This window comes from Ammospiza caudacuta, chromosome 9 (genome assembly GCF_027887145.1).
Source record: "Ammospiza caudacuta isolate bAmmCau1 chromosome 9, bAmmCau1.pri, whole genome shotgun sequence".
NCBI lineage: Eukaryota > Metazoa > Chordata > Aves > Passeriformes > Passerellidae > Ammospiza > Ammospiza caudacuta.
This window is the reverse complement of record NC_080601.1, coordinates 23,780,632-23,807,228: the sequence shown is the minus strand read 5'-3', so window position 1 is coordinate 23,807,228 and position 26,597 is coordinate 23,780,632. Positions and strand designations below refer to the sequence as shown.

The window sequence follows — 26,597 nt, the reverse complement described above, 5'->3', positions numbered from 1 at the left end:
GTTGCTTTTTAATAAAGGGTGGCTTCCTACTTCTCAGTAGTTGTTTAACTCCAATTAATAATGTTCCAGTGGACTCAGTTCAAAAGCCTCGGAGAGGAAAGATGACAAAAACAACAGAAGCATCTAAGGTTTATCATTTTGAGGCTACAAAGTGTCTCCTATAGTAGCCTGAACGTGAATTCTGATGTTAATCAGTTGCTCTGAAGCTGGGAAGGTCATCATTAAGTGTCAAAGATTGCTCCTATAGCACTGTAATTCTTTGATTCACTCAAGATAAAATATATATATATATAAAAGAGCAGACTCATAAAAACTCAAAGTATGACTGCAGCACAAAACTCACATGTCAACTCTCCCAGTTATAAGAACACAAAGAACACGAGGTATAAAAGCATAATAATCTTTCCGATGTTACTGTGATTCATCTGAGTCATAATAATCGTTTTTGCAGCTATGAAGATCAGAAATTTAATTTTTAAAAATTGAAGAATTTCTGATATTTGCACATGACTTCAGAGTTCAAATCTTGAACTCAGCACATAATGAGACTTGCAGTAAAAGCATGAGCTGACAGCACTGATAAGGATATGTACAAGAGGTGCTAAGCTTTACAGGATTAGAGCTGGCTGTGTTCCTTACTGTGCAATCTTTGGGGGCTTTTTGTTTGTAAAAACAAACAAAACATGGTTATCCAGATGATCACTACTTCCATTTCAGAAGTGCAGAAATTAAAACCTTTGCTATCCAGTCTAGTTCATCTGTGGGGTGCAGGTGGGGAGGAATTAATCTGCTATCCATATATGTCTTAAAGGTGTGTGGAAAGCAGGCTGAGCAGTCCTGGTAGCAGGAAAGAAATAGAAAGGTTGTTTTTTCATTGCTTAAAAGTTCCTGTTTGTTCCCCATTCCGACTCAGCGTTTTCTGGCAGTAAAAATATTGGCCACTGCAGGGTAGCTGTCACCTGCTTGCCCTTAATCACATGCAAAGCTGTTTACAGCCCTGAGTCCCAGCTGCTGTGCAGATCACAGTGTCAGGGAGCATTATGTACTCAGGTGTAGAAGCAATGAGTGCAGCCAGCATTGGATAAACAATGAGAGCTGGGGACATTTTTTTCATACTCATATCCTTGGTAATACAGGACAGGGAAGCAGAGCAATCATAGGTTTCAGGATGGAGGATGGTGGCCTGTGCTTGAAACACACTGTAAAGACAGAGCACTCATCTGTGCATCATCAGCTTTCAGCCTCAAGGCTTTCTTCAGTGGAATCCTGGCTCCACTGAAGTTGAGTCTTAAAAGTAACACTGCATGCACAGCAAAGTCAGGACTTCACCTGAAGTTTTGCATGGGCTGACCTACTGTGTTGAGTAAGAAACAAGAAGTTCAATGTATTCTCCATGTTGTAATATCCCATCCTTCACAAAGCCATCAGAAATCATGCACTTGTACTCATGTTTCTGACTGCACACTATCCAAATGGGTCCATTTCTTGAACATTTGCCCTGTGACCTGGAAAATGGAACAAAGATGCTTTACCCAGCTTTTTAGTTGGGTAAGTCTTTGCTTCAGATTTGTGTGGTCCATTTTTCTATGTCATTTATAATTTAAGCAGTAAAATAGTTGTGTCACTATTCAGGCAGAAAAATAGTTGTGTCACTAAATATCTCTTCAACCTGCGTAGCTACAACTAAAAGGCATTAGTGATCAAACCCTTGGCAGAGGGAAAAGCAGTATTTTATCAACCAAACAGTGAGAGAAAGTACCAAAATCAAGCTGTACCACACTTAGAAAAAGAAAACAGGAAAATGTATAATACCTGATTTTAACTGTTACACTGAAGGAACATGAAAATTACTGTGTAACTGAATAGAATGTTTTGAGTGTCAGGATTTTTATTACTAAAACTGCCACATCATATTGTAAGAACATGTGTGAAAGAGTCATAATAACAATTTTAAAAAAAAAACCCTTTCAGTTTAATTTTGTCTTGTACAACTTCTGCATAATTCCACATGTATAACAAACTCTTCCACTAGGAATACACAGTTCAGGAAAAGTTTATCTGTTCTCATCACACCTTTTGGACATCTGAAAATGTTTCTGGCAAAGTCCAATTAATTTATTGTGTAATCACAAGTGTGATGTTCTAGTGCATGTAAAGCTAATACATACTATAAATACTCAGGTCAGAAAAGATGCCAATATAATTTTTGTAAAAACTGTTATGTTAAAATGGTTCCTAACAAGGGAGTGGAATTTGTACGGACTTAACAATACAAAAAAGCAAGGGACTTCTGAAAACAGTGAGTTTTCAGACATATCTTAAATGCTGGGGGACTGAGCAGAAACACTAGTAGGGGAATGCACCTGTGGGAAAATTTAAGTGCTACATGTAAAGGTCTACTAATATGTGTGTTTGATTGTTTTTCTGGGTGTAGCCTGTAAAAACAAGTGTTGCTAGAGCAAAACACCCAGATCTCTGCTGCAGTTTATTTTAAAATTCTTCACTCAAAACAGAGAACACAAATGTGCTACAAATTCTAAGTAATATATTTGCAGCTCCTACAGGACCACATATTAATTACATGCCTAAATGTTTTGTTGGATCAAGCTCAGCATATTATAGGGGGAAATCTTGGAATATATTGTTTTAAAATGGAATAATTTATTCCTTAAAAGCTATTCTAAATTTCTGTACCCTGCATTATATTCTTATGTGAGAAGCATCTATAATATATGAAGTGTCTCAAGCGCTCCCTGGTTATTTGTTGAAGCTCCAGTATATGTGCTAGGATTAAATACATTTAAATATGCGTGGTCAGTTGGATGGCATTTGAATCTTGCAGTCCCTTCTCAGTAACTTCAGGGAACAGGACAGAGTCAGTTGCCATTCTGCAAGGATCTGTGTGGACAGTGAGGTCAGAGCCTGCAGTAGCTGGGTAACCACGCCTTGGTGTAGGGTTGTGTGTTTTGAACTTGTGTTGTGGTTTGCACGTTGGGTAGAGCTCTGGCTCCTGTAAAGTGAATCTGCAGCTGACTTCAAAAGAGCTTGGATTCCAGTTCTGGCACTCATAAAATCTTACCAGTACCATGAAAACGTCTTTTTAAGTGGATTTGAATTTTAGAATAAATAACATATTTGAAAAGATTCTAGCAAATATAGATGTGGCCATGAACTGTTTCAGCTCTGTGACAGAAACATTATTTGTTTTCTTCTGTTGATATTCAGGTTCCAAAATGAACAAGTGGCCTTAATTTGCAAAACTGGGAAAGATACTTGGGATCGGTATGCTATTCCATAGCTGCACATGGCATGATAGGCTGCTTAGACACAGACCTCTGTTCTTCCCTCGTGTGCTTTCGTTATAACCTATTTACACTTTCTGCCAGGGCCACTGCCAGGATTTACAGGGCCTGGTACCGAGCGTGGATGATTTCTCTTTAGCAGCTTAGAAATGTGTGATATTGCTTAGCTATGTACTTTATACCATGACCCAGAGAGCCTCTTACTGTTGCCTCAGTTCCACTATTTTCCAAGTCTCCACCATTTCCAAACAACTCGTGGCAGATATGTTGTAAAATACATCAAGAGATCTTGGTCTCCCCTTCCTAAGATGTGAGATGAGCCCTGGCAGTGGCCCTGGGATTTTCTATCTAACATGGCTGTGCTAACCTGGACAGAGGACCAGAGCGGAGCTGTTGAGAATGCTTTTTAGTTTACTGTTTGTACACTGAGTTACATTATGCTTCAGGAAGTTAAAACCTCTGAGGAGTCAGCTATCCACCATTAGTGTCGTTAGCCATGAACAAAGCAGGCTAACGTTGCAAAAATTATCTTCCTGGTCTGGTTTTTGTTTCGTTTGGGGGATTGGTCTTTTTTGAGTTTTAGCAATACCTGCACCATTTATTCATTGATTGATTCATGTATATGGGGTGTTTTTGGCGACTGTCTGAGCAACAGAATTCCATTAATTCAACCCATTAATTTCTCAAAACAGACAGGAAAATTTGTAAGTTGATGTGGTAGTGCCAGCCTGCCACCACCCTGAGTAAAAGTGGCGCCTGAACAATGATACCTAGGCAGCAACCCTAAATAGGACCTAAATATTGAGTGTCAAATTCTTGTGGTAAAGCAACATTTGTTAACACTATTGCTCAGAGATCCAAAAAACCATTTTCAATTCTTTGGGGATGTGGTTTTTTTTTAATTATTTGCTTATTTTTGCAAATTAATTTGTTAGGACCTGACTGCAGAATGAGTGATGTCATCAGTTTAGTAGACAAAGCTTCAGGTCCACAGTGAGATCTCATCAGTGCTACAAGGAAGCTGTCAGACAATGTTCAAAAGCCGCTTTAAAGAACAATTTTAATGTCATTATGTTAATGTTTTATCTGGCTACTAAAAACAAAGGGTTGTTGTTTTTTCCTTCTGCAGAGGCATCAGTCTGGCCTGTGATGCCACACATGCACCATTCATCTTGACTTTAAACCCAAATTCTTCTCTTTCATTACAGGGTACTGAAATAATTCAACTGACTGTAATTCAATGTATTCTTTGGACAACTGCAAGTTAGTAAGGAGGAGTATACATGAATACACACATATATACATATGTGTATTTTACATATGTGTATGTGTGTATGTGTTTACACATATGTGTACTTCTGCCTCCTAGATAGATATATATATGTGCACATACTTATGAACCTTCCTGTGTAGCCAAAAAGATCCTTTCAGTATTTCTACAAATCAGTCATCTTTTGATTCATTTGGTATGTGATGCCATTGTAACAGTTTTTACCAAAAAAGGGACATAACATCATAAAATAATAAAAAGTGGAATCTTTCACTGAGTGACCTCGTATATATTTAAATATTAACCATCAAAAAAAGTGCATGCAAAATTATTTCGTTCTAAAAATACAAATGGAGAGTGCTTACACCACTTTCTTATACCATAGTCTTAATAAAGCCTCTGTGAACCTGAACAGATTTTCATCTTCTGATACATCATCATTTATTTCTGCCCCCTATTTTATCTCGTTCTGGAAATGAAGAAGACGTGGGGTGAGCAAAGAAGCTGTCCTTTCAACCTATGTTCTTAGTGAAAAAAATATATTCTCAGATTCTATTTTATTATTTTATCAGTTTCTAGCTTTTGAAAGCATTCTTCTACAGCTATTTGCTAAGTATCTGTGATGGTAATCTGTATTTCTTTAGCTGCGGGTTTCTTTAGTTATCAGCTTTTTAATGTGTCTGGCTAATACTCCTTTCTAGTGAATGTTACTGATGAGATCATAAATGTAATAATTATAATTTACAGCCTTAAAAAAAAGCCACCGCCAAGTCTGCCACAAAGGGATTATGCTTCAGGTAAGGCTGTATTAATGTAAATTTAAACTGCATGTCTGTGTTAATTTGCTGTCTATATGCCTAACAGTATTTCAGCTATGCAGTGCCTCATAATTTGTTTTTAATGAGAGAACAAGATACCATTATCAACAACTCTGAAGGTAGTTCACACCTCTGAAATGAAAGGCAAGAAAGAAATTATTAATTGTGCCAGCATAAAGAGTAGCAAGTAACCACTCTTTCAAAATCAGTCTTAATCAGAGTTCTGTATCAAGGCTGCTGTAAAAATGGAGGAGAATTTGCATGCAGCCCCTCTTTACAGAAACTGTGAAAGTAAATACAAAAGAAATTGAACAAATATATCATTACAGATTTAAAATCTTAATGCTATTAATGTAATTATGACATCATGAATTATCTTAAAGGTAGAATCATCATGAATTATCTTAAAGGTAGACCTTTACTTGCTTATCATACAGTGCTGCCCACAAACGAGTTCATGGCTGTTTCTACAAGTTAACAGCCATCTTGTTAAGATAAGAATAGAAGAAAGCAGGACAGAGTTTGGAACTTATCAGGTAACTGTTCCCTGTTTAATATAAACACAGCTGACTTTAACCAGGGCCCAGAGGTCAGCAAGAGTTCCATTATCTAGAAATGGGCACCCCTACTTAAAAATGAGGTGCATTAGCAGGACATTGTGGGTAAAGTGCATGCTCTGCTGTTCAGACTATGCACAGTTTGCCATTTTCTAATGCTTTTCCAACAGTTCTGAAATAAGGTGTCAAAAATAAGCAAAAAGGCATTTAATTTACTGTCCAAACAGATGTGTTGCTCAGAACTGTTTGGAAATTTTGCTTACTCTTTTTTAACTGAATATCATAACTATAGATTGAAAAACCAACCTAAGACAAACATTGATATTCATTATTACATCTCCTTAAATAACTCTAATGTTTGGTTTAGAACACGCAGACAATGAAGAGGAACAATGGTCAGATGATTTTGTAAGTACATATTTTGGGCTAGTAGGGTGTTACTGTGGCAACAAGTTAGCTCAAGAAATAATAATAAAAGTTTCTTTTAAAATCATGTACTTGTGGTTGAGCTAAATACTATTGAAATGTTGTTATTTTTTACCTCAGTTTAATTCACAAGTAGCCACTGATTTTTAGCTACCTCAGTTTTTTTACATTCAGCTTAGAAGTACTTTCAGAAGCACAGTCAATGATTGCCATGAACACTAAGGTTTTTGGATAAGTAAGCACATGGCATCAATTTGAAGGACTTGCTAAACTGAACAATAATTTTAGAAATCAGAAGAAGGTTTTTGTGGGGCAGGAAGGGTGGGAGGGGTGAGGAGAGGAAGGCCACTTGTTACTAAAAATGAAAACTTTGCTAAGATTTTAGAAAACATTCGAATGAAGCAATTCACGGCTGTCAGCCATGTAAAGTAGTGGTGCAGCTGTGAGCCTGAAGTGACCAGTCTTCTTCTGGAGTCAGATCTTCAGTACCCCTTTAACTGGAAAGGGAGAGGAAGTGACAACACACCCTGAGATCCATCTGGCTGGATCTAGAAATGAACTGTTGTGGGAAAGGAAAGAAGCAATTGGTCCATAATTTGAAGACTGAGCTCTTCAAGTGAAAGGACTGCTTGGAGATAGCAAAAAGACAGGGAGCTCCTGTGAGGAGCAGAAGGGGAGAAGGCAGGAGTGCCTCTTTGCAAGGCAACCCTGTGACATACTAAAGGGAAGATGATGTGTCTGTTCAAGGGTACATTGTTGTAATTTTGTGTTATAGAATGCTATGAGATGAGAAATGGGGAGTTGTGTCTTTCTAGGACAGTGATTATGAAAATCCAGATGACCACTCTGACTCTGAGATGTATGTGGTCCCCAGTGAAGAGAATCCTGATGACAGCTATGAGCCACCTCCAAGTGAGAAGGAGAAAAAGAAGATTCCCTCTGCATTCCCTATTTCTAGGGGTGAATATGCAGGTAGATATGGAATAGTTAACTATGTCACTTTCATAATTGCTTTTTTATCAGTACCAGAAGAGAAGAGGCCCCAAATGCACTTATCTGTCCTTTCCTCAAGAGTTTGCTTTTAATTCTCTTACTCAGATCTTAAGCATTCAGGGGTATGATTTTTTTTTTTAAATTACAGCATGAAACAGGTTAGTATTGCCAGTAGTGATGTTTATAATTTTAATATAATGTGTTCTAGAGACTGCGATAGACGTCTACTAATGACAAAATTCAAGCAGAGGTCTGAGAGGTACTATTAAGTTGGGGCTCCAAATTAATACACATATATTGATGCAGCAATTACTCTTAAGATGAAGCACATAAGACTAGACAGGTCCCTTCTTAAACTTCTCTGTTTCTCCAATCATTATTCGCAAAGCAGTAAAAGAAGTAGCCCAAATATTCACTCCTTCAAAATAGGTACTAAGGATGATAAATATCCTAAAAAACAGGACAGAATCAAGATTTTATTTTCATCAGTCCAGTATAAAGGGATTTTTTTCTTTCTGATTTGATTCTTTTCAACCATGGATAGGTTGCATTGAAGTGAATGAAAGTTAGCTTCAGTTAATGAAGATTTGAGACATGGAGAAAAGAAACATTGACATGATGCCTGCTTTCATTTTTGTATGACACCAGACTGTTACTGGTTGTAGCCTATTCATCAAAAAATACCACATATGTACTCACAGAAGTTTATCAGCCCTTCACCTGTGTGTTCTTTGAAAAGGGAAGGACCTGACCCCCCAGAGAACCTGGCATAATTAATGTTCCAGTCCCACCCAGTGTGATTTTTCTCATGTCTCATGTGCAATACCCCACCCAGGCAGCACCTTTTTCCCAGGGAGTTGAACAGTTGTTCATACAGCAGCCAGTGCCTGGGCACCCACTGCACTGTACAGGCTGCTGCCCTGGGCAAGGGAGCAGGACCTGTTCACACACAAATCTCAACATCAGGTCCAGCTGTGCCCAGGTCTGCCATTTGACCTGTGCTGCAGCCACAGCAAAGACTTCTGCACAAGCAGTAGAAGAAAGTGCAGAGACTAATGTGTAATTTTTACTAAAATTGTTATTTTCTACTAATTAAAAGACAATCGCCCCAGTCACCAGAAGCTTCCTCCCATGAACAAACCTCTCCCAAGCACACCCAGTCCAGCCATGTCCAGACCAAAGAAACCATGTGTGCCATCCATGCCACTGCCATCTCCTGCTGCAAAACCAAAAGTGCCACCTAAGCCTAAGGAGTGCAGTGATGATGAGGTAAAGTTTACAGATATATTTGTTATAACTGTGTAAATGTCATAGCAATGCCATGGGCTGGTCTCATCTTACCCTTTGTAGTACAAATCATTTTGTACATCACTAACAGTGACCTGCAAGTACCACACTGACTCCTAGGGGATATCTGCCTGCGTTGAGCATCAGGGAGGCTCTTTAGACCGTGCAATAGCTCCTGATCATCCATAACAAGCTGCAGGCAGTGGGGAGAGAGTAACCTCAAAGGCTCCAGGACTGGAGGGAAGGGAGGGCTTCCATGCACCAGTGGAATAATTCAATAAAGGGATTTCAGTCTTTGGGATTCCCTTCCACACAGGATGATAAATGTCTGAAATAGGAGTCACTGTGAAATGGCAACTATTGTAAACTGCTGCCAGGGCTTCAATCCAAACAGTTTGATGGCATGATGGAGGTTTAACTGAGAGATTTTTGTCCTGAATTTCTCGTAGGATAACTACATTGTGCCAGTGGACAATGATGATGATAACTATATTCAACCCACAGAAGGCAGCATGTCACTACCTACAAGATGTGAGTTTTAGTCACTTAAGCTTATAATTATTGCTTTATTAGGACTAATAGTGGAAAAATATGGGTCAAATTAATGGGTCTGTTTCTAGGGTTCAAAGAGTGGAGATGCAGCTATTAAAGAGATCACAGCCTGCAAAAAGGCAGTTGGCTCCTTTGGCTTATGACAAGGCCAAGGAAAATTATTTTTTAACTATGGAAAGACATGTTTAATTTCTGCCTCTCTCAGCTGTTTCAAAGTCCAGCCCTTGTACAACCAGGAGGCTTCTCATGACATATGACCTGCCTTCTCAACCAAGGGAGCAGTAGCATTAAAATTCTCTGTTTGCTGAAGTGCTTCAGGAGAAGAACAAGCATTTTTAGATATTTAGTCGATAAAGACAGACTTTGCTTTTTTTTAATCTCACTTTATATATAAATATATTTAACTAGAAAATGAAACTACTACAGCCCAAAGGTGAAAAGTAAACAGAGAAGAGACTGTAGTTCTGCTGTCTGACATTACTGACAGTATCAAACCTCTTCAGAAAGGCTGAAATACTGAATAATCCTTCATTTTTAAAATGAGAGCTGCTTTATGACTCAGTTGATCTATTCAAGGTCACACAAAAGGTTGTCATTTGGACCTACTTAATATTCATTCTTATTGTATAAATGTTACATTGTTAGTTTGTAAACAGATATATATAAATATATGTCTATATATACACACATGCACAAATATATATATATGTACATTAATAAAATATGTTTTTAGCACCTGTGAACAGATTTATGAAGACAACAAAGCCAGCCCCCCCTATTTCTCCAAAGCCTTCTCTTACTTCTGTTATGCAAGGTATGTGAAGCTTGCATTGCTGTTAGAATAAAAGAATGTAAAACTGTGAAATATTAAATTATGCCTGATGTGTTCACACCACTAACCCTGTGACATACTAAAGTAAAACAAAAATATGTTCCCCTTTAGCTTTTCTGTGTTGTAGCAGTTGCTTTGTCTAGGTGGAACAGTAAATCCATTTTAAGCATGAATAAAACTAGAACAAGCTATTTGCCCCAAATTAATTTATTTTTAGTCTTCTGCTCTAGTGGAGGAACACAAAATTGATCAATACAGTAAAAAGAATTATAGGACTCAGTATGTCAGTAATCCCATTTCACCACAGGAATCAAGAGCCAATACTTCAGACTTAACCATATAGAAATTCTCTACAGGCTGATGTCTTGCATGGCCTTTTATAACAGTGTTCCCATTGAGGTTCTGTAAAGAGCAGTTTATTTGGAAAAGAAACAAAAGCAGAAGCAAATAAGAGGAATCCTACTTGCTTTTGTAAATTCAGATATTTTTGTTAATCTCTCTCTTCCAACTTGTTTTGCATCCTCAGTCTCATTAATTGCTTGGATGTATCCTTTCCAGACATGACACAGTTCTTTAAAAAGCTTTGCATATTCATTAGCAATGTGTTTAGCTTTAAAGTCACAAACTACAAGTCATAAACTAACATTTGTTATGCATTGCTTAAGACTTTGTGAGTAATTTTGCAGACATTTTAAAATGCCCTTTTCAATCTCAGCCTTTCTGTAAATCAGTGTCAAGCAACAACGAGCTCCTGACAGATGTTACTGCGGAATAAAACATCTCCCCCTGGTGGGAGCTGGGACACTTGAGTGCAGCAAAGTGATGAAACCAGACATGAAATTTACTGAAATAGGATTCTATTTGCATCGAAGAAACTGGGCATAGATAAAGATGCTGGTGGTTTTTTCTTCCAAGATCTATGAACTAAAATATAGTTGTGGGTCAGAACTCAGGGAGGGATGTTGGCCATGCAAATGAGCCAGCTTGTATTTATGACTGACCTGATTTCTTCCTCCCTGAGTCAAGGAAAAGCTAAATGCTACTACAGGTGTGATAACACATTTTTTCCAAACTGACCCAGGTTTGCACAACACAAGCATTCATCTTGCTTGCAGCAGGGAGGGAATGAGAAGAAAAACAAAACAATAAAACGGTTTTGCAATGGGAGGAAACTTGATTAATATAGTGACTGTATATCAGAATTCCTTCAGACTTCACCTGAAGTTTTCCCTACAAGACAGGGGTTGTTGCTGCTCCAGGGTGGCAGATTCAAATTCTGAGCAGATTCTTCAAGTTATTTTTCCAGAGTAAGAAGCATGACTGATAGAAATTAAGATCAGCTTTTATGGTAACATGCAGTATGGTTTTGCTACACTAAAGAATGCTTTTTATTTCTTCCCTGTCCTGTAGAAGTCTACGAGGTTCCTGAAGAAGAGGTGAGGCCTTTCTACAGTATCAATCCCGTTGCCCTCAGGCAGGGTACAGATGTGACTGAGAGAAAAGATTATCAGCCTTTCAAAAGGGAAAACTGGGAACATAACTCTTCCTGCACTTAAAGCTTTCTGACACTCCCTTTTCAGAAAAGCTGGCAAACCATTTCAAAAGAGTAAATGGGAAGGGGAAAGTTTCCCAGTCCTCTGTGATAGTGACCCAATCTGTGAAGCAGCAGCCTAAGGGAATGTTTTGCAGAAGAACTGCAGCAGAGGAGCAGTGACAGTTCTGACACAGTAATTTTTTTCCCATTTGCTGGTACTGACATAACATATGGCCAAAGCAGATTTACTGATGTTGAGTTCTTGCCTGTCCCATCCTAATGTAGATTACCACACAGAGCTGTAGTAGAAATCTGTATCACAGTGCAAAAATAATATCTTGATGTGATAACATAAATAGGATCATAATATCTATTTTATGAAATTAAAAAGTGACTAAAAAACAATTCAGTGCATTTTCTCTTACAGGAAAAACCATCACCACCACCAGTAACCAGGTAACCCATTGCTGTCAATGTTTGTGCATTATTTAAAACTGTCAGAAAATATTTTTTCTCATCTAGATACTACATGTCTGGTAATTCTTTCTCTAGAAGAATTACAGTAACAGAAGTAAGAAATACATACAGTAAATTGTATGTATTGAGGTTACTTATTAGAATTTTGAGGGGGTAAGGGAGAAGAAAGAGAGGTTTTGTTTGTATTCACTGTTGTTAAATGTAATTTTCCTTTCTTAATTCATGTTTAATTACTAGGTTCACCAAGCCACTCATGTTCATGCCTGCTCAGAGTACAGAGCACTCCCACATGCACAGCATGACCAGAGAGTCACCTAAGCAGGATAATTCCAGGTAAGTTAACAGCAGCTTAGATCAATAGGAAATATTAGCAGAGAAAAAAAATCTTCTCTCTAATGTGTAGACTTCAAACAATAAACAGTTGTCAGGCCACTCAAATAGCTAGGGATGCTAGGACAAGGTGAGAACCAAAAGCTCTCCTTGCTTTGTGAACTTCTGTGTTGAAGGCAGTTTGCCATTTAGATAGGATTTTCTTAAATAACCCTTCAGGGATCCAGTACAGGGATAAAATATCTCTGCCAGCCAGTTTAAGGTCCTATTAGCCATCTCTGCACCCTTGCAAATTAGATGTTTTTGCAGTTGTATAAAATTGCTTGTCAAGAAACTGGGCTCAGTAAATCCATTGTTTATATCCCAAGTCTCTGTCAGAAAAGGGCAAAGTCATACTTGAGTGGGCAGCCTACCTTCACTCCTGTGTCCCCAGAAGCATAGCAAGCTGCATCATAAGCCCTGCCTCCTCTCTAGGTCATTATTTTACAGAGTATGTTATGTGCCCCCAGAAGGAGGCATCCACAGTACTCTGTGTGTGAGGGTGTTTGATGAGGTCCTGTGCAGTCACAGGGGACCCAAGGTCCAGGACAGGAGCTGTTCCAGAGTAGTTCCACACCAAGGGCACAGCATCCACACAAGTACTCTAGCTGTGTAGAGCTGAAATCAAATCCATTTACTGCAGACCTCCTTCCCTCTAGATCTTAAAAAGCCTATCTGGGCCAATTAAATAAATAAATCCTATTCATTATAACTTACTGTGTGTATTTTTCAGAAATATTTTGCCTCTCCCCAGAAGTCGTCTTCATCCAAAACCAGTGAGTAGTTAATGGGCCACTCTAAAAGAATGTGTTACGTTTAGTCCTGTGTTTCATATCTAAAGAGATGGATTATCTATTTATTATCTGGATTAAATAACAGAAACAGATGACTGAATGCCAGATTCATCTAATATTGTGATTGTTGCTATTAATCCTTTGGGCAAAAGAGCACTGGACATCTGTATTGATCCAAGAAAAAGTTCAAATGTTTTTTGGGATGTAAGGGATATATATATATATATATGTTTCAGTCCACAAAAACAATTTCTTGTACCAGTTGTACTTCAGGAACTTTACTTTAAGCAGCAGAGGATTATTCTGCCCAATCTGAAGCACTTTTCCTTGAGCCTCATTCCTCTCAGATGGTGAATGATTATTACTTTCTGAAAATGGAAACCTTCTAAAATGTCAGACTGGATAGTGTGAATAACCAGTGTCACTAGAAAATGCAGTCCTTGAAGGACTCATTACAAGCCTTGGGTCCTAAGGCTGTGTTTCAGACAGTCCTTATCTCCCTCTGCCTCCCTCTGATCTTATGCCATCTGTCCCTTCCACTGTGCTAAGTTGTTTTAAGCAAACTATTTGGAAACTTGTCCAGCTGCAGAAAGGAGCAAAAGCAAATCTTTTTCAGCCAGATTAGCTCCATTAACTGATCTACACCATAGCTCTACTCACAGCTGTGCTAGTTTGAGAGGGTCTTCCTGAGGAGCCAACCATCCAGACAGAGCAGTGTGTCAATTGTGTCAGCATCTGTGCCGAAAGCTGCGTGCTCAGACCCTGTCCCAGCCCTGTGCTCTGAATTGTCCCTAGGAAATAATCAGTCTACCAATAACTATATAGAGAAATTAGACACTTGAAACCAGGAATTTGGGGTCATATAACAGGATTAGAAGTTATGGTAACAGTGCAGATGGTATATGAGTATCTTATAGTCTTCAGTCTTTAAATTTCTAGACGTGCCAAGCAGTTTGTATGTACAACAGCATTTTAGTTTCCCTTCCACCTCATCACAAAGTTCTTCCCATTTAGATCTGTATCCTGTGGGATTCTGAACAAATCCAAAGCAGTGCCAAATTTGGGATTTCTCTTTTAGGAAATAGTTTGATTTCTCAGCTTTTCTTACCAATACAATATAAGAAAAAATCTCACATCTCAAGGGAGGATATTGGACAGAAGTTCCACTATCTGATCAGCACTAAGAATACTCCTGCTTCAGAACAGACTCAAATGCCACATTGCTGCTGAAACCTCTCCATTAATGCATTTTCAAAGCTTGCATTTGAGATGGATATCATAGTAGCTTTGCAGAGAATAAAAAGAAACTATCCTTTAGCTGGAGCCACACACTGAGTGAGTTACAGCTCCAAGATGAAGCTCCCAGACAAACACTCATTGGTACCGTGAGCATATTCAGCTCCTGGGTGCTTGCAGCTCACGAGTTTGTCACAAGAGTCAGCCTAGGAAAGAGTTATCCAGTGCAATCCCAATCCTGGGATCTTTGCTTGTCTTTTAAGTGGCAGCCTTTACAATTTTATACAAATACAGGGTAATGAGCATGATGTTTGTCCGGTTCTCTGTTGTTCCTTTCCATCCCTGGCTACAGCACACTGACAAAGCCCAAACAAAAACGAAAACATCTGTTAACTGCTCCCATTCAGTCTGCTGGCAGCACTAACCAGCACTGATCATGTGCACAGAACTGTAACCCTTGTTCCTCTCAAAGGCCTGAGCTGACTGGGAGAAAAAATTTGCCATGTCTCATTTCCCCAGCTGGTGGGTGATGGATTACACCTCTCCAGCAAGAGAATGGAGGCATTTGTCACTAACATTAGTGAAAAGCCATTAGCTGGGTAGATGAAGACAGACAAATTAATAACTGGTGCTTCTTTGAAAGATACTTATCAGATGGGAGTCTTGCTTCCCTAAAAGTCAAGAAATGGGAGTCAAAATTAAGATTCTCCCAAAGAAGCCAGGAAATTAGGTGGATTGCTTCAATTCTAGCATGGTGATAAGAAGGTCTACTCAGTTTTCTCCATTCAATGGAAGATGTCGTTTTGGTATGTTCAAATCTGCTGCAAAATTTCTGTCTTCCAGGTCAGAAATTAAACGTGAATCAAAAGGTATCACTGCAAAACTAAGGCTAGATTTTCTCAATACTTACTACAAGCAATCTCAAGATTATTAGAAAGTTCAAAATTTGATGGTTGCTTAAAATTTTTCAAATAACATCATGAAAGTATTCTGGATACTATATGCCTTCTGTACAAATATTTCTTTAAAAATTAAAGAAATATTTGATTATTGATGCAGTTCTCATTTAATAATCAAAGAATCATTCGGGCTGAGAAGGACCTCTAAGATCAAGTTCCAGCTGTTAATCCAACACCACCATATTGACCAGTAAACCATGTCCGTAAGTGCCACATCCACATGGCCTTGAACACCTCCAAGGATGGTGATTCCACCACTTCCCTTGGCAGCCCATTCCATGCCTGACCACCCTTTCAGTGAAAACATTTTTTCTAATATCTAATCTAAATCTCTCCTGGTGCAGCATTAGGCCATTTCCTCTTGTCCTGTCACTTGTTATCTGGGAGAAAAGTCTGAGACACTCCTTTCAGGTACTTGTAGAGAGCATTAAGGCCCCCCTGAGCCTCCTTTTCTCCAGGCTAAACATGCCCAGCTCCCTCAGCCACTCCACATAGGACTTGTGCTTCAGTCCTTTCACTAGCCTTGTTCCCCTTCTCTGCTCCATTACCTCTGTGTCCTTCTGGTAGTGAAGGAATTAAAACTGAACACAGTAATTCCTTTTTTAATTCCTTCATATCAAGTCTAACCTATTTTTCCATTGCAGGACCATGAAGCAAACAATAATGATGAAAGTAAGTATTCAGATGAAAATACAGCAATATGAGAGGAACTGAACATTTCTCAACTGAAAGTGTTGAGAAAAAAATTAAAGCAGTGGATATTTTTTACCTCTATTACTAAAATGGCAATGAGGAAAATCCACTGTTCAGATACAGCTCACATAGCATACTAAATGTATTGCTTGCATCTCTAGGTCAGAGGTTCAATAACACACAGGAATCCAGATTTCCTACTGGAGCAGCTCCATCTCCGTTACCAAGGGGCCTGTGAGTAAAAAATTATAAAAGTACTTCTTTGATGGGGATGGGTTTAATAGGTGTATTAGGAGCTAACTCCTGTCCTTGCCTGTAACAATTAGAATTCAGGAATAATATTTATTCCTGTTTATGAAAGATATCCTGACTAGCTAAAGGCAAGCTGTTATTTTGCTGTTTCTGGAGGAACACTCTTTGTATGCCAAGTGGCCTTGCCCTTCACTGCCTGCCACTGATGGCAGATGCTGGCTGCCCTGGCTGTTTTAGTCCCATACTGCAGCACAGGCAAGCCTGGAGCTGCAGAAAGCTTTCACTAAGTTCTCCTGCCCTCCTAACTCATGTTAAGTATTGGACAGAGCTGTAGCTTCCTTGTGTAAGTACCTTCAGTGAGTGCCCACATTGCATCTGATAATACCCTTATTCCTTTTTTATTCTTCTTTGTTTCTAACTGGTACAAGTATCCAGTGAATCCCATCTTAGACAGAAATACCCTGAGAACCAATGAAACTGATGTTTAGTTGCTAAATGAATCCATGTATCTGCTAAGTAACCATATTCTTTTTCTTTTTCCTCCATACTTCAGCAAGAAAACTTCTAATGCAGTAATTTCACCAGTAAGTTGACTTGTAATTGTATAATCACCCAAAACTTCTATTATATTTTTAATTTATTGTAAAACTTAGTTTTACCATGAGTTTGGTTACAAGATAAATGTAAAAAATGCTAGGGGAAAGAGTTACAAAGACAGGAAATATTTGGGTGCTATTACACAAGTGAAAATCAGTGATCTTTCTGCTCAAGCAGAAAAATATTTTGATCAAAGCAACGTTTCAATTCAATGCCCTGGGATGTAACAATAAAAACAGTGCATGAACTGAATAAATGAGAAATAGATAGGAACACAGACAATTCAGAAGTATTCCCAGAATGTACAGGGCTGCCTATGGAGAACATGAGTTCATTGAAAGTGATAGCTCAAGAAATATGCAGGATTTTACCAGAATTTGTCTGAGGTTTTTCAGTAATTCAAAAAATATCCAAAAACTTCTTGTGGCAGAAAGTAAGAGGACTGGTTGAAATTTTCAAAGAAATTAATTCAAAAAATGTTTCAAAACTGGCAGTTTATTATCATTGTTTCAAAATGAAAGCAAAAAAAAAAAAAAAAAAAGTGGAAGATTGGTTCCAGTTTTACTGTGAGCTAAACTGACAGTTTAACTTCCAGTAAACAGAAGAAAATGTGTTCAGATATTTGTGTGCATAGTTCAGTACGGATGAAAATCCAATTTTCATTTTCAGGTACTTGGGATAGACTTCTGATTTTAGCTCCTGAGATAAGAATGAACCATCTAGATTTTAGTTTTTCTCCATTTATTTATATCCACAAGCTGGGATTCTTTCCAAATCTCCTTTGCAAAATCACAAACTTCAAGGTCATACAACTAGAGACTCCACAGAATGGCTATGTCCCTGCCTCCTAATTCTTCTGGGATGTTGTCAATTCTAAACTGTTTCACAAAAAGTATAAATGATAAACATTTGCTGCACAAGTGCCAGTTAATACTTAGTTGTCCTTCTCTTTTACTGCAGAAACCATGTTTACCTTCCAGAGAGACCTTAACTGCAAATGAAGGTAAATTATACCCACTAATGTGAAAAGTTGACATTTATCCGATTATTTTTTTACTAAAAACATGAAACAAACAGCACCACATTCAAGTTACTGTAGGTTTTTGAGGGGTATTTGGTTTTAGCAGTTTCAAACTGGATCTGGGCAGCCTTAGTTGCAGTGAGTATCATTGTTCTCTGACAGCAGTCCCAGTAAAGCTGCTGAGGTTCCTGGCAGGGTAATGTAGCACAGTGATGGACCAGCAGTGTGCCCATGGAGCCCTGGAAGTGGAGAAGGAGGAAGGGAGGGACAGGCTCTGAACTCAGCCAGAAGCATCCCTCACAGAGCCGACTCCTGGCAAGAGGCAGCCCCTGGCATGGGCAGGGAATCCATCCTGGCTGTGTCTGTGTGGGCAGGGAATCCATCCCGTCCTGGCTGTGTCTGTGTGGGCAGAGAATCCATCCTGGCTGTGTCTGTGTCTGTGTGGGCAGGGAATCCATCCTGGCTGTGTCTGTGTCTGTGTGGGCAGGGAATCCATCCTGGCTGTGTCTGTGTCTGTGTGGGCAGGGAATCCATCCTGGCTGTGTCTGTGTGGGCAGGGAATCCATCCCGTCCTGGCTGTGTCTGTGGCTCTCTTTGTGTCGGGGCGAGGCGGCTCCAGCAGGAGCTGCTGCCTCCTCAGGGCTGGCTGCCCTCCTCCCCGAGTCACAGAGTCCCACCCAGCCCTGCAGGCATCCACAGCACAGGTATTGCCTAGAATTAGTTAACAGCAGCACAATGGCAGGCTGCCATGTCAGAAAAAAACCCAAATTTATTGTAAAAGAAACCCTCCCTCACCTACTGGGACTCCCTAACCTGGGATAATATACTTCTGAAGAAATCTTGACTCTACCATTTGTTTTCCCAAACTCCAGAAAAACCCACGGTACCAGACCGACGGCGCAATTCCAGCCAGGAACTTCCACTTCCCCCCCTTCCAAGTGGTGCCCAAAAGTAAGGTCCCTTTCCATCCTCTTGGGAATATTGCAGTGCACCAGCTCTGAGAGGCTCAGAGGGGAGCACTCTTTTCACTGGAGCCTCCTTGTTCCTTTCTCAGAACTGAGATTCCTGAAGCCTCACAGTGGCAAAAAATAAAACATGGCAAATGAATGCATGCAAATATTTTAACCATCACCAAAAAGCATGAGGGGATATAATCTGTAATAAAGTAATCAAGATTTAAAACACATGTTTAAATTCCTCCTAGTGGGATATCATTTTTTTTTAAATACCGGTATCAGGCCCATGTTTCTCAATGAACACATGGGTGAGATAGAACACATTCTACCACTGCATATTTTCAGTTTTCATATTATCAGGACTGGGTACATCCCCTCAGACCTTTCTGTAATCTCTCAACATTTATTTCAGGCCTCTGCTCCAAAAGCCCTCAATTCTGCCCAGTAAGTATAATTCAGTTTTTGAATTAAAATATTATTAACTTGTTATTTCAAATTAATCTTTGAACTAAAATTATTTCAAAGTACCATGCATATTAATTAGTTTGCAATTAATGTATCTGTAATGCATACAAAGAGGAGGTCAAGTATCCAAGACTTTAGTTCAGCTAGTAAAATTAAGGGAGTATCTCATGATTATTGATGGAAAATGAGTGCTTCATTTATATTTAGGAATACTGGAAATCTGTAGCAAAGGCAATTTGGGTCATTTCCCATCATAATAAAGATTCCATCAATCTTCCTTGTCACAGAAGAATCCTAAATATGACATTTTTGGGCTGCTCCAGGCTTCTGTTGCCTACAAGACAGACATTATTATTACATTCAATTTATTCTTTTTCTACAGAAGGAAAAAAGAAAGTACTTTTATAATAGCAATTGCTGAAGGTCTTTTCTAAGTAGTGCTTTCCAAGATGGACTTTGTTTCAGTTCTCAGCTAAAAACAAATTAGGTAATGTGTATATAAACCCACTTTGTACAGAAGTGTAAATCAGATTTAACATTTTTCTAGTTGCTTGTTAGCAGACACTTGTCTGACCTTCCTGTAAGCCCTTTACTGTACATATTCAGTCTGAACATATCTTTCATATTGTAAACAGATGGTGAGAATGGCACATATAAATCTGCATTTGGTGTAGCTTAAACTGACATGCTGTTATTAGTGTATTTCTTTCCTGGAAACATTTGCTTGATGCATGTTGCAATTATATCTCCTGTGCTGAGGAGGTTCACATTAATACATGGTTCACATCAATGCTCTTGACTGATGCACTCAAGTTTGTCTGCTCCCATCACACAACTGATGTGCTTCAACTGGAAGCATAAATTCTGACTACTCCTGGAACTGTAACTCTTCTTCAAGACCATCTGGTGCTAAATGATGCTCTGATTAGTAAACTTTCTTTAGCATAATCTTATTCAGTGCCAGGTCCAATAACAACTTTATAATACAAACCACTGGTCCCATAATCACTGATGTCCCTTGAGCATGACCTGCCATCTCTTCTTTGTACACAAGCCTAGAGCTAACTTCTGTCTTCATCATTGCAAGTACTTTTTTCCCATATGGCACAGTGTCAAATGCTCTTCTGAAGTCCAGATTAAGTACACTGCCACATCCCCTCCTTGGAGAACTCTGTTATTCTATGAAAGAGCTGTAACATTTTATCTACTTGGCTAAAATTCAGATTTTCTCTTGCTAGTTGTACCTTTGCTTCCAAATCGTGATGTTATTTCCTTCAAATTCTCTCCTAGGGCCTTGTGTTCTGTGGAATCAGGCAAAAAGCGCTGTAGATGCTCAAGTCACTTTTTCCACTTTAGGTATAGCAATTATGTTTGGTATTCTTTAATTATTTGGTACCATCCTGACTTGAAAATTATGTAAAATAACTGTTACCACCCCTGAATTACATGTGCCAGTTTCTAAAATTTCATAGGTAAAGATAATCTGGGCCCATCAGTTTAATTGTAATGTTATTTAAGCTCTGCTTCCAATTTGATTATGGAAATTTCTATTTCTGTGCCCGAACTACTATTTTAGTTCCTAGATTATCTTTAAAATCAATAAAATTCTTATTGCATAAAGCCCCATCTCTCTTTACTTTTTTACACACAGCCAAGGCATCTTTCATTACTTATTTTAATATCCTTTTGTCAAGTCTAATTCACTAATTTGACTTCTCTCAGTTCTTGCTTTATTAATACAATCTACTTTCAGATGTAGCTTTAACAGCCAGTCAGTCAAAATTTGCCAGAAAAACCAAAATCCGTAATATTGAACAGCCTTCTTCAGGTGATTATTAATTCATTGAGAGCTGGAACTGCTCTCTATAATGTCTGCCCTCCACTTGGGATGCAGCTTCCAGACAGTTGCATCTTTACTGCAAAAGAAGTTCTAAATGTACTTCACACAATTGTCTTTGTCCCCAGTCCAACTGCATTTTTTTAGTTCTGGTCACTGTATGGTCTTCTCTATAACATTCTATCGCTTTCTAAACCAATATCTAAATCAGAATTTTATTAGTGAAGATTTAACATTACAAGCTGCAGAGTACCATATCCAGAAAGGGAAGCATTTGTTTTCCCTAATAAGTAAAGCACACAGGAAAAAAAGCCTCCCATAATAGCAAAATAAGGATCACTCAACTTTCTAACATGATCTTCTCTAGTATATTGATTGCATCCAGCTGTGTTCACAAGTACCCATAGCAGACACCTACACTGTTGGGCTAAATTATTTTTTACCAGAAAGCAATAATCCATACTTCTTTCATCATATCATTACTATGCAACACTACTCAAATATTTCACTACTGATTTCTTAAACTCTTACATCTGTATTTCAGCCCTAGTAACTATTTTCAACTATGCTTTGTTATTCCAATTAAGCATCGTAATGTTTTCTATTAATTCTGCTTCTCCATTTTGCTGCCTGGACTTCTTGAACATGTATACAAACAATTCAGGCAGTCTAAATTGGTGAAAAATTATCTCTGAAATAAATTCATTTTCCTGACTTGCTCACCTGTAAGACTGCTTCTCACAGGACTGAAAATTACTTGCATCGAGTTCCTGCATTTTCTCATCTACTGCTACATTCATTCACTTTGGTGGTGGAAGAGGTTTTTTCCTGTACTCTGAGTGTAGTTCTGCTAGTAACCAAATTGTTATCCAGACTGGTTTTTCCTTCACAAGCAAGGCTACCCTTTGGGCAAGCAAGTGTGTCAGCACTTACATAGGCCCCATCTATTTCCAGTAGAAAACTTTCCTGACTGATATCAAAGGTCAAATGTTTCCAGATCTTCCAAACAATTCAATTGTTGTAACAATTCAGTTTCTTACATCATAACAAACATACTTTGAAAATTTATACATGTTGTTCTTTCTCTTTTCTAGAAGTCCCAGAAGCTGTAAACCGATCTTTGGGTACTTCCCCTCCCAGCAGCATTTCATCTGATTCAAGTTCTGCAGACCAGGTGTAGTATTAGCTAAATTCATATTACAAAAATATCCTTTATTTTAAAATAGTATTTCCACCTCCTTTCAGTAGAAAATTACATTCCTGGAGGGCTTCTATGCCTCCTTTTGCAATGAGGCTTTTCTGTAGTACAAATAATCTGAATGTTATCTTTCATTAAAATATGCACAGAACAGGTAGCATAGGAGAGGTTTAACAAACTGTAGAAAAATATGTAAACAGTATTATATTAAATCTTGGCACCCTACCAATCACAAAAAGCTTTGGTTTCATGTCTTCCTGACTCTCCAGTTCATACTTTCAACATCATTGTAACAAGGAAATTTGTGGTGATATACTTAAGTCTAGTCTTTGATACAGATTGCTATAAAGAGTTTTTAATCACATACTTTTTTCTAACTTATAGCTGTACAAATTGTGTACAGGAAAAAAAGGTGCAGTGAGCAAATACAATGATGCTGTGATGCCTCCCCTCTGTTTTAGTCTCTCCCAAGTCCAGCTCCTTTCTGTTCCTTTAAACAGATCTCTTCTCATTACAGTTCACACTGTCAGTTTTATGGCCAATTCTCTTTTTTATGTGTTTTGTTGCAACATTAAGCTTTGAATGATCTAAGCAAATGCAAGGTTATTTTCATTTCACTGCTATTCCCCTTACTCTCATTTTGGATGAAAGGAGACTACAAAATGCAGAAACTCATTCTTATAAACCTAGTAGTCACAAACAAGGTAAAAATAGTTCTGTTGAGTGTAAACCAAAGGCTCTGTCATGCAGAGCCAGTAACAGTAAGCGTTCTAAACTCTGACAAAGATAATACAACAGTGAAGAACACAAAGGATTTGAAGTTCTGGAAAATTTTTAACTGTATGTAATACTAGATATTTATTATAAAAATTACTTTCAAATAAGCAATCCAGAAGACTCTACATAAACAGCTTATAGCAATTACATTTGCAATTTTTATGTAACAGCCATGGGCAGAAACAGAACTTAATCAAAGATCCATTTTGTTTAAAAAAAATTAGCTGTTAGTGTTATTTTCCCAGCAATTATATACAGTGGTATCCTTTGCTGGAGCATCCTCCACAATACAGGTGCTCACAGATTAATGACAATTAATTATGTCATTAATTCCCACAACATTCACTGTTTGCTTGGTTCCCATCCAAACTTTGGCAGCAGCTCTCTGCTTCTACATTATAGGCCACAGATAATGGTAGAAGAAAAGTCTGGAGGCCATTAATTCCTTCTTTTGTTGAACAAAGATTTGTTCACTGGACTCGTTTGCTATGTGGGCAAGTATCTTTCATTTTTGCAATTCCTCTCAGCATTTCTTTTTCCAATGAATAGTGTGAGTGGAGAAATAAATGGAAAAATTTTGAAGGTAAAATTATATGTTATGGCTTGAGCCAGTCTAAGAATTTAGTACAATGCCCCCAAAATTGAGGCTCTGCTCTTTCCTCACTGTCAGCTCCCCTCCCAGCTTGTGTGGTGTTCCTTCCTGATCCTGCAGTGGGTTGAACCAAGTCATTAAACTGACAGAAAATGAGCTTGGCAGTCAAACACAAAAAAAGGCAAAACAAAAAAGGAAAGTTTTTTGGTTTTTTTTCTGCAAGTTTAATGAAGTGAATTATCTCACCATGGGATCAGATGAGCAACAAAATGAGCATAAAAGAGAAGCCAAGACATTCCCTTTCTGGCAGCTCAGTTATAATTTGCAACCTTTAATCTGTTTTGTACAGAGGTGACAAAGGTTGTGTGAAAATTAATTTTATCATTAAACTTGTTACTGTAAAGCTGGAGCAAAACTTATCCAGGCATCATGCTGTCCATGTGGAGTCAGGCATGATTGTGTTCACAAAGAGCATTATTCCTCAACATTCCTCGACAATTTGTTCCTCTTTAAATTCTACTGGAATAGCTTTTGTCTTTAGAAGGATCCTACAGTTGAACCTGACTGCTTTCCTCAGGGCATCTCTCTTTTGTCATTTATCAGCTTCTATCACAAATCTGTTACCGCTGTTTTGACACTCCCAGTTTTTCTTTGCCCTCCCTCTACTCAACTAAAACTGTGAACTCCTGGCAAAGACTTTTTTAAACTCTTGAGTTTTCTGCATTTTAGTTCTTCATAGCTGTCACTGTTTAGCAATAACTCCCCTACAGGCCGTATTCTTTATTATTATTATTATTTTACAGGTGAAACACTGTTCCTCTCTTTTTAGGATGCTGGTGTTCACAGAAAAGCATGGTATGCTGCTACCTGTGATAGGAAAATGGCAGAAGATGCATTGTACCGATCAAACAAGGTGGGTCACTTTTAAAGAATATCTATTTTATGGGGGAAAACCCCAGAACTTCAAATAAAAAAATTTTTAAAAGACAACCAGAAGTATTCAAAGAGCATCAGTTGCCTTCTGAACAGGTCAGAACTGCTGTGCCATGCAAGTACTGTCAAACCTGGAGTTATTGTGGTGACATTTAATTAGGCCAGTTAATGCTGGCTTTCATTGCAACACAAAGTTGCATTAGTGCAACTCAAAGACCAAAGCACTACAGAGAAAGCTACTAGAGAGCTGAGGAAGATCTTACAGCTCATGCACACCCCCTTAAAAGAAATGCAAAGCCCAGTGGCTTTTAAGTGGTCTCCACCACTGTCCAGTGGCTCATGTGGAAACAGCTGTTTGGAAAGGCTGGTGTTGCTATGCCTTTTGAAATAGCAACACTGTGCATTTAGGTATTTGGACAGTTTGAATTTTCTCAACTATTCTTTGTGCAAAATCTAGTGCCACAGGAGGAAAGAGGAGCATGTGGAGTTGCATCCTCAGCATCAAGTACATTTCCACTCTTGCCTAAGTCCACAGAGGATAAAGGGGCAGAGCATGGGGGCTGTCACCAGGTGAAGGCTACTGTGAGTTAGTGAGCACAGGGCTACATAGTCAGGAGTGCAGGTGCTTGACTGTGGTGAGCTCCTTTTTACAGCTCTGGAGAAATGGTGTCACCACCCCTCCCTGCTTCCTTCCCTGCCTACTGACACTGATAGAAACTATTCCCTAACAGTCTGTGGATCCCAACAGATGGCTGCCACTGTGTATTTATTTCTTCATTTTCTCTCTGGTTGAGAGAGAGAACAGGCAGCAACAAAGCTGATTCCTAAATGACACCTTTGCAAGCTACTGTTAGCAGGAATACATGCTACTTCTCATCTGCTGCTATTATTTTTCTAATGGGAAAAAATGGTTCAATGTAAATATAAATCAAAATAAAAGCCAAAAGCAGACTAAGTTGTTGGAAAGAAATGAGCCAAATACACTGACTGCTTTTCTCTCTTTAGGATGGATCTTTTCTAATAAGGAAGAGTTCTGGGCAGGACTCACGGCAGCCGTATACACTGGTGGTGTTTTACAACAGAAGAGTGTACAACATCCCAATACGATTCATTGAATCAACAAGGCAATATGCACTGGGCAGAGAAAAAAGTGGTGAAGAGGTGAGATGATTTGGGGGTATTTTTCCTAACAGTTTTCAGTTATATACCTTTAATAAGCAAGGACTAAGATATATTGCATTATGACCACAAAGATTCCTCATGTATGAAGACAAAAATATACCCTTCATAATGACCAATCTGTCAAGCTAGAGAAACCAGTGTTGTAACAGCTCCTGTACACTGTAACTAAAACCACAGACCAAATCTGAAACATGCTCATAGAGCTGTTTAAATAAAGTTAACAGGATAAGAGCTGCAGCCACTAGATAAATTTTCTGACTGTTTAGTCCTCCACTTACCTTCTGTCTAAAACTGTAGTTATGTTTCTTGGAAAACTGCAAAGGAAGAACAGCCATGCTCAAAAAACAAAACCCTCCAACACTACTAAAAATGAGAATGACATTATTGTTAGTACTGTTTTCACATAAAGAAAATATTAAACTTCAGCTCTGGACTGAAAAGATCACTGGTTATCTACTCTGCCACAGAGATAATTACTCTGATAGGAAAACAGAAACTTGGAACACAAATAGCAATGAAAACAGTTCATCACTGCATAGAGTAGGCTTTTCAGCAGTGTGGAAGTAGGCTTGACATAGCCTAATTATCTGCCTCCCAGGCACCAGTTTTGAGATCAGAGGAAATATAATAGCCTGGAGTTCACCTGGTCTTCAGCAAAGGGTGAAAAATGACCTCAGGATAAATAGAT

General features: G+C 38.5%; 1 protein-coding gene across 2 annotated transcripts in view; it reads left to right on the top strand.

The window, feature by feature from the left end:
- Positions 1-26,597, top strand: part of BLNK (B cell linker) — a 42,825-nt gene that overhangs the window by 14,869 nt on the left and 1,359 nt on the right. Inside the window, exons 3-22 of one of the 2 annotated variants that reach the window (XM_058810296.1) lie at positions 5,320-5,369; positions 6,315-6,355; positions 7,189-7,345; positions 8,466-8,635; positions 9,103-9,184; positions 9,939-10,019; positions 11,448-11,473; positions 11,999-12,027; positions 12,286-12,381; positions 13,151-13,193; positions 16,051-16,078; positions 16,261-16,333; positions 16,905-16,935; positions 17,909-17,951; positions 18,842-18,920; positions 19,338-19,369; positions 20,681-20,746; positions 22,322-22,401; positions 24,624-24,707; positions 25,733-25,888. In XM_058810296.1, the coding sequence (XP_058666279.1) occupies positions 5,320-5,369; positions 6,315-6,355; positions 7,189-7,345; positions 8,466-8,635; positions 9,103-9,184; positions 9,939-10,019; positions 11,448-11,473; positions 11,999-12,027; positions 12,286-12,381; positions 13,151-13,193; positions 16,051-16,078; positions 16,261-16,333; positions 16,905-16,935; positions 17,909-17,951; positions 18,842-18,920; positions 19,338-19,369; positions 20,681-20,746; positions 22,322-22,401; positions 24,624-24,707; positions 25,733-25,888 (1,447 nt within the window). The remainder of the gene's footprint in view (positions 1-5,319; positions 5,370-6,314; positions 6,356-7,188; positions 7,346-8,465; positions 8,636-9,102; positions 9,185-9,938; positions 10,020-11,447; positions 11,474-11,998; positions 12,028-12,285; positions 12,382-13,150; positions 13,194-16,050; positions 16,079-16,260; positions 16,334-16,904; positions 16,936-17,908; positions 17,952-18,841; positions 18,921-19,337; positions 19,370-20,680; positions 20,747-22,321; positions 22,402-24,623; positions 24,708-25,732; positions 25,889-26,597) is intronic. The other variant, XM_058810297.1, reaches the window with a different exon arrangement.